Source organism: Gavialis gangeticus, unplaced genomic scaffold (assembly GCF_001723915.1).
Source record: "Gavialis gangeticus isolate Ggan-Ray unplaced genomic scaffold, GavGan_comp1, whole genome shotgun sequence".
NCBI lineage: Eukaryota > Metazoa > Chordata > Crocodylia > Gavialidae > Gavialis > Gavialis gangeticus.
This window is the reverse complement of record NW_017729026.1, coordinates 33,380,865-33,389,495: the sequence shown is the minus strand read 5'-3', so window position 1 is coordinate 33,389,495 and position 8,631 is coordinate 33,380,865. Positions and strand designations below refer to the sequence as shown.

Sequence of the window (8,631 nt, the reverse complement as noted above, 5' to 3'; positions counted from 1 at the left end):
CATTTGAGCTCCCGATCTCTCAATGCACGTTGCATGGCTGTCTGGGAACTCAAGACTGGCTGTGTCGTAAATGAAAAAATGTCACGGATCTGGATATACAGCCTTCACAGTGCAGTCATATAACTGAAACTATCCTCATGACATTTTTATCCACAAAAAAAATCAAAGCAACATTTTCATACAATCTTTGCTTTTAAAAATTCCTATTGATAAAAAATATATCACCCTTGGCTGAAATTTTTTGTCTTTATTAAAGAAGCTGGCTATCAAAAAGTCTTAATCCCCCACCTAAAGTTTGCTTAGTTGTAAGTTATAAAGATACAAATTTGTTTATTAATTCACTCATTTTATTATTTAGAAAATAAAATATTGCATATAGTAATAGAACTTTCATCTATAGTGCTTTCTCTATAACGGTAAGGCTGACTAGTTGCCTGACAATCAGCTACTGACTATATAGTCTACTTTTAAGGATTTTTTTAAAAAACATGCATCTTAAATATTAAATCATGTTAGAATTACCCCATACTGATAACTGATCTGAGAAGCCACTGTGAGTTCGCAGACCCATATCTTTAAAAACTTTTTACTGAGGAACTTACACAAGAGCTGGCAATGACTCCTGAAGGAGATCTTACTGTCTGCAAATAAGTTGTTTGTTTTTTTAATAAAACACAAACTGTGAATTTACATGGTAAACTACATAAGCCCCCAAAAAGCCAGTATGATCTACTGTGTACATGAAGCGAGGTGTCAAAAATATTTAATGTCTATTTACATATACTAGGAACCATGGCTCCCATCAGTGAGACAATTTTAACAAGGCCAGAACAAACAAGCCACAGGTCACATTATGTAATCTTAAAAATGGGATTTCACTCCACAAATGCAAGAATATTCAGAATGACAGCCAAAATGTATCTAGTCACCAAGGACTGTACTTTGGTATTGCGAGTGCTTTAGAATCATATATAAATAGATTTTATATAGGGTGAACATGTGTCATGGTTTGCCTGGGACAGACCCAGATTTTGAATGTGAAAATTAAAATGAGTGTCTCAGAATTGCAGAGGTACGGGGCGCAGTCTGGCAGGCAGGGGGAACAGCACAGTATGCCAGGCAGCTCCACCTCCCCGGTGAACTGCACCTGCAGCCCTGCCCGCTGATCTCTGCCACTGCCTGCAGCAAGTGCCTCTGACTTGTGGGGGTGGCGGGGGTGTCCCAGATGTCCTGGATTTCTTTATGGTCATCCTAACCACATACCACGGTCACAGGGTGATTTAAGGACACCATGCCAGAGTTAACTTCACAGTTAAGTGTAGTGTGATAAATATAGTACTAAAACATACAAAGAACTTTGTGTTTTAAGTCAAACACCAATTCTTAGATAGAATCTCATTTTCTGTAAATGTAGTAATCTCCATATTCTGACTCTTAAATTGTTAAATTAAATTATAGTATATATCATTGGTAACTTTTATTAAATTTAAAAAGAACATAAATGACAGATATTATGTATTTATCTATATCATTGGCAACGATAGTGCAACCTGTTATTAAACATTTGCCCAATATATCCCATTAAAATCTATTTTCAGTTTACCTGTAACTTTGCCAAATTTCAGCTACAGGTATTAGCTCCAGGAACATTTATTTGGAAAATGTCATCCAAAACACTCTGGCCATTTAAAAAAAAATCAGACTAGGAGAAAATGCCCACATTAAAACATTCTTTTTTTGTTTTGACCTTTTCTTTCAGAAGCCTTACTGCTGCTATACTTTGAACTAAAGACTTGAGACATGGCAAGAAATGACCATTCTTCTGGGCTCTTCAGTTTACAGATCATATGCTATTTCTTTCAGACAACATAACTGCAATAGTGTAAGTAGCAATGGGTGAGTGAGGCACCAGCTCTGGGCACCATCTTCAAGAGGGGGCAAAAATGGCAGCTCTTACTGATGATCCAGTCACTACAGCTGCCCAGGGCAGAAAATTTTCTAGTTTATCATAATGCATGAATAGGAAGCAGCTGAATTAAGGTTGCAAAGGCAAATTTCATTCTTATTTTTCCCAACTTTTAAAGTATCCAACTTAAAGAAGTTTTTTAAACATGTTTCTCATGTATCCCCTTACAGACAGTAATAGCAGTAAATGTCTTATTTTGAGACTATAGTATTAATACAAATGGTTTTAGATACAAATAACTTGGGTAAAATTCTAAAATATCAAATTTTCTGTTGACTTTTAAATTTACATTAGGCTAAGAAGCTTTGAAAATGGAAACTGCATGCTTTTGGAAAGTGGACTGCGTAAGGCTATAACATTTTGGAACAGTCCATTGTTTAAAGCTGAATTTAACATGGCAGAGAGCCAAAGCAAAAAAAGCAACGATTCAAAAACCATGCCCAATTAGTGAAAACAAAATTCATACAAGCTTTTCTTCTTTTTTATTTAGAAAGAAAAAAACAAAACTAATGTTTTTGTCTGGCAATCACTGACATGTATGGGATGGTATCTTTTCTGAAAACAAATAGGTACTGACTGCTTTTATAATCCCATCAAAATAAGCTTCTTCCTTTGGCTATAAGTACAAAGCCTACTGCTTGTTTGAGGCCATATCTGTTTAAGGCAGTCATTGGACTTCAGACTTAGTAGAAGATGAAGCTTCGAAGACATCATCTTCAATACTTTCTTCTATTGGTTTCATTTTTGCTGAAGTTCTCATGTAGGGAGATGCTCGGCCTGCAGCAATTTCAAAGAAAAGAGAAAGTTAAACTGAAATACAGATACTGTTTTTATATATATGTGATAAAACAAATCTGGCAGGTCTGATGATCTGCCTGAACATAAAGAAATCTAAAGTAACACCAACTGTACCAGGAACTGGGTATTTTCTCACGGAAATTTAATGCATTTGACTTTGGTACTCAGTCTTCTAGAAATGAAGCACCAAAAGGAGATATGAATTATTATCACCTTTAAGGACCAAAAGTTTCAATCTAGTCTTAGGGAAAACTCCCTTTGAGTTTAATAGAAGTCTTGCCTGACTAAGACATATAAGACTGGGATCTTGGCAGTACTGTAATATTCAGTAATTTGCCTGAAAAAATAATGGTTGGGTTGAAGGAATAAATCCCAAAACAGTATTGGATCTATTACCAGCAGTCATAACAAAATTCTTAAATTCACTGGGAGAGATCTCAGCTGGAGTAAATGGTCATAGCTTCACTTCTTAAAAGATCATGAGATAAAATACACTAAATGGTAGGATAACATTCAGTAGCTAAACAACTGCAATAAAAAGACAAGGGGCATTAACAACTTTGGCCCTATAGCCAATAACTGAAATGGTTTCAGTGCTCCAAGAGTCTTCTGGCAAAACAACAATTCATAATGCTTTTTAAAACAGAGCACACAAAACTCTTAAAGCAGAATACACAATCAGACGTACCCAATTGTTTTGTCCAGAAAAACAAAACAAAACTTCAAGGTTTCACCTATATGACCATTTATTGTACAGTGAAATTTTCACCCTGGAGATTTAATCAAAAAATTCCCTTTAAAATTAGTCACCTAGGGCTATTATTGACTCCAAGATGAACATGGGCCGACAATGCGAGGTCATGGTTGGCAGGGCTAACCGGACCTTGTCGTGCATCCACAGGTGCATCTCGAGTAGAGCCAAGGAGGTGATCCTCCCCCTCTACGCGACGCTGGTCAGGCCACAGCTGGAGTATTGTGTCCAGTTCTGTGCGCCCCATTTCAAGAGGGATGTGGACAATATGGAGAGGGTCCAGAGGAGGGCCACCCGCATGATCCGGGGACAACAGGGCAGACCCTACAGTGAGAGACTGCGGGACCTGAACCTATTCAGCCTCCACAAGAGAAGGCTAAGGGGGGACCTGGTGACTGTCTATAGACTCACTAGGGGGGACCAGAAGGGTTTGGGGGAGACGCTGTTTCCCCTAGCGCCCGCTGGCATAACAAGGAGTAATGGGCACAAGCTGATGGAGAGGAGGTATAGATTGGACATCCGCAAAAACTACTTCACGGTTAGGGCGGCTAGGAGCTGGAACCAACTTCCAAGGGAAGTGGTGCTGGCCCCTACCCTGGGGGTCTTTAAGAAGAGGCTGGATGCCTACCTGGCTGGACTCGTTTGAGTCCCATTTCTCTTTTTGGGGTTTTTTGTTGTTCTCCCGCCCTGGCGGGGGGTCGGGCTAGAAGATCTACTAGGTCCCTTCCGACCCTTAATCTATGAATCTATGAATCTATTCCCATGATTTGTTCAGAAAATTGTGTTTAGTTCCCTGTCTTCTTTGGATTCCCCTCTCTAAAAGTTTAGCCCTGCACTCACAACTGGTTTAGGCCTCAGGATAGTACAAGTATATAAACAGCTTGCATATGATGACTGAAAACAGTAAGAAAATCTTTTAGAGACGAAAATACAATCCTAAAAGAAAAATGGCAAGCAGCACACAGTCATGACAGCCAGAGGCCATCTCGGTATACGTTGAGAATAAAAATATTTATCTTCAGAAATCCTTGCAGTTGTAACATACAGTTAGAAGTGACATTCTTGGTATAAAAATTACTTTGACCGATCACGTATGCAATAAAACTCAATTACTTTTACTACCATATCACCAGTGAGCTCTTGTCATGGTCCTGAACCCCCTGGTGCTACGTATTGTACAAAGAACAAAGAAGTATTCTCTCCTCCAGAGGAGCTTGCATTCCAAGTATAATGTTTTTGTAATACAATGTTCAGATTTACAGTTACACTCGTGCAAACACTGATAGGTATTAATTAGTGGTTTTAGTGCATTAAATATTACACATTTTTATGCAAATGTTTATGATTTTAACAGTATTTACAAACTACTTAATTAGCTGTCATGCAGAGATCATTATGTATTTTATTAAACATGAGGCTTATTAAAGGCTGCTTTCATATACTTAGTTTAACCGGTAAAGTTTTGGGGTGCAGTTTAGTTCGTGTAGATTTCTAAATCCAAAATCTGTGGGTATGGTAGTGGATTAGATATCCAAATGCCTAAACAGCAGATGCAAACTGTATGTATAAAAATGGCCACCTGATAATTTAGGCTGAGAGTTTCCATTTCTTTTCTTTTTTTTTTTTTTAACTGCTTATACAAGTATAGATTATCCAAGATAATGCTCCATTGTTTCAGCTAGATGAACAAATTCCTTAGGGGGATCACCATCATATTAAGGAAATTACTGATAATTCTAGGGCTAATATGAGCAAAGACTGAGATGTTTTACCTTAGAAATGTGAAGGCACGAGCCTGCAGAACAGGGTTCGGAATCTGTCTTAATACTGTAAAATTGTTTGGCCCCAGTGAACGTCTTTGCTTTCTCCAAACACTGGAAAATCTCCAGGGCATGCTCTTAGCCTTTGTTAGCCAGATGTGCAAGAGCCTTGGCTCAGCCCTGAACCTGGGCCTCCCATACACTAGTCTCTTGCACTGTCTCCAGGTCCTAAAGTTCAAATGCCTATTAAAAAGGCATTTCCTGTGAAACCCTATCCCGCTTTTTAACCACATTCTGGGTACTGCATATAAAAGCGCACACACTATGGTAACACCAATGAAAGCATTACCAAAAATAAATCCTTCTACGTTCTGTTTTAGTTTAGAAAGTTGCAAATACAGAATTCAGAGAAATGAGCAAAGTGCTTGAATTAATTAAACCGGATACGAGACAACGGAGACTACAGCACCCTGGATAATAATTATTTTTAACCATCAGCATGCTTATTTTGTAGTACTAAACACATTAAAAGATAAAATTAGCTGAAATTGCATGTCTGCTCCAACACAATTTTTTTGTACTTAACTTATATTTTGAAAAAAAGAAACATTAAATATTCCTTTACTAGTAAGTTGTGCGTAGATGGATCATATAGTTCAAGTCCAAGCATGAACGCATCATGAACAAACCCCACTTTAATACCTTTTTGAGGCTGTTGAGTTAATATATGATCTTATCAACAGAAAGCATCATGCTGCATACGACCCACTCCAAAAGCATTATAGAACTCTCGTTGGTTATTTCCTTAACATAAGAGCAAACAGTTAGGGTTTATTTTAGTTAATTAAATTCAAAAACACAGTTCTATTAATAAGTAGTTATATTATTATTATTAAGTTGTTCTAGTAATAAGTATGTTTTCCTCCTTTCTGTTAAAACACTAGGAAAATACCCATAAACACATTTTTTTAGAAATTAATTGAAGAATTTGTATTTTGGAATACCACAGGAAAGCTATAATCTAAAGAAAAATACATTTAACTCCATGAAAAGAAGAAATTTCAATTTTTGTGAGTATAAAGTACTTGGAAGAGTAGGATTTTTCTACATTGTAATAATCAAATATAATACAAATCTTTGTACTGGGAAGCTTTAGCCCACACAAGAACTTGTCACATAATAATGAGTTATAATTTATGCAGAGCCGTATTCAAAGAAACTCTCTTTTATTGCTGTCTCCTAAGGCAGAAGATATTTTTCCTGCTCCACTTCTCCATATATTCTGGGTTTTGTTTTGTTTTTGTGTTTTACTTAGAAAACATGCTTCAGACTGAAAGGAACTGAAAATATTGGTGAAGTATACCTTAACATGCATGTCCAATGGAGTAAAAAACACAAAACCAACACTTATTGATTATACTTCACACACAGAATCTGCTATATGGCTATTTAAAATGTAACAGTGGGAAGCTGAATGGCCACAATTTTGTTCATGTTGTTTTTGAAACCTGCAGATTCAACTGTGGTTCTCTATCAAACTAGCCTTCAGGCAGTGCTAATTTCCAACAGTGGAACTGTGTCATAAGAACATGTTATTTAGGAGTAACAGATTGCACAACTACTCCAGGCAAAGAGTTTAATTCCCTGGAAGCACTGCCGATCAATGAAACAACTAATCCCCTTCTATCACTCTGGGAAGCTCAGGCACCATGTTAATCAATAAGCAAAAAAGAATGAATTGTTGGAAGAAATTATATTGAATAGCAGTAGTACAACAGATAAGAGGGCTTTACCAAGTAGTGTTATACACCAGTTCACCTTATACAGAATAATACAATTATTTCTGAAATAGATGACCATTTAGATTGGTTTCTGCCAAAGCAGAAATACTGGTCTAAGCATTTTGCAGTTAGTTCTGCAAGAGAATTTTGGTTTTAGCTAACTGCTCATGACCTTCTCCCAACTGCCCAAATACAATCATGCAATTTCTTTCTTAAACTGGAGAAGTAGTGACACAAGAGAGAATTCAGACATTACTGTAGGTCAGTGCCAACAATCAGATCTTTCTAGAAGATATATAAAAAGGGATATAAAGAAAAATAAATCTGGCTTGCAACTAATACCAAAGGGTGCCTATACATGAGCAGAGACTGCTCTGACATGCTGTAATTCCCGTGTGTCAGAGCAAACTCGATTAAATAGAGTCTGCTGGAACATGGCAATTACTGGGCTTCAGGAGCCTCCTGTGTCTCGTGTATCAGTACTCCCATGCTTCAAAATGGTGGTGGGGGAGCTTTATCTAAAGCTCGTTGAGCACGCCAGGAAGAGCTGGGGCTGTGCTGGTCACACAACAGCACTGGTGGTGGGGCTACAGCAAAATCTGGGGTGGCTGCAGCCCTCTCCATAGCCCCCACGCTGAGCCCAGTCTCCACCAAGAAAAGCCCAGTGCAGCCCCAACTCCAGCCCACCTGCCCTGCCCAAATCCAGGGGCACATGCTCCCCCTTCTCAGGGTGCAAGGAGCAGCAGAAGCCACCCCACCACGCCACGGCTTCATCCTGTCCTGCCCTGCCCCGGCTGGGCAGTGCCTGCATCTGTCCCCCACCTTAACACGGGGGGCATTGATCTGCCCCCCTGGCCCCTTCCCTCCCCTCTCCCCTTTCACAATGGACTTACAAGCTGCACGCAACTCTCCACACTGCCGGGTTCTGCTCCTTGCTGCCTGCGTGCTTGCATTGGGCTGATTTCCAATATAGCCAAATTTCTTTATATCAGTACTGATCCAATATTGGACCAATGTATGTATTATCATCACTTTCTCATAAACTGGTATTAGATATCTCAAAACTTTATTACAGCCTTGTGGTGTCAGTAGCTACCATTCAAAAATCAATATGCACCGTCTCATAACTTTCCTATAGCTTGATCAAAAAGCTGCTTAACAAAAAAAAAGTAATACACAAAGTGCTCCTGTTCTGCTTGCACTGAAGTCAATAGGAATTCTGCAATTGTTAGAGAAGCTGCACACAAAATGTGTATCTCTTGTTTTGGAGACTCACGAAGAGAAGATGCAGAGGAAGTCCCACGAAGAAACTGCTGCAAACCATCCTCACTGTCACTTGAGCTAGCCATACTGTTTCTCATCTGCATCACAGAGAGCTGAGAGCAAAGACTTGGCTGCCGATCCATTTTCTTTGAAGTCTGAATTAAAAAGAAAGAAAAAAGTTTAACATATACAAAGTGCATTTTAAAGTAAGAAACAAATTAAAGCAACTCCTACTTCCTTACTAAACTCACTGGGTTCAAGTATGGTTATGAAAGTCGGAGGTGTGCTGCAGCAATGGCTTTCATACACAAT

The 8,631-nt window shown here is 38.5% G+C and overlaps 1 protein-coding gene across 2 annotated transcripts in view; it reads right to left on the bottom strand.

Moving 5' to 3' along the window:
* Positions 1 to 2,432: 2,432 nt before the first annotated feature.
* Positions 2,433 to 8,631, bottom strand: part of BVES (blood vessel epicardial substance) — a 94,760-nt gene continuing 88,561 nt past the window's right edge. The window contains exons 7-9 of one of the 2 annotated variants that reach the window (XM_019520158.1): positions 8,333 to 8,474; positions 5,978 to 6,079; positions 2,656 to 2,743 (exon numbers count right to left, since the gene is read on the bottom strand). In XM_019520158.1, the coding sequence (XP_019375703.1) occupies positions 6,012 to 6,079; positions 8,333 to 8,474 (210 nt within the window). In that variant the 3' untranslated portion in view covers positions 2,656 to 2,743; positions 5,978 to 6,011. Of the gene's footprint in view, positions 2,744 to 5,977; positions 6,080 to 8,332; positions 8,475 to 8,631 lie in introns of both variants that reach the window. The other variant, XM_019520157.1, reaches the window with a different exon arrangement.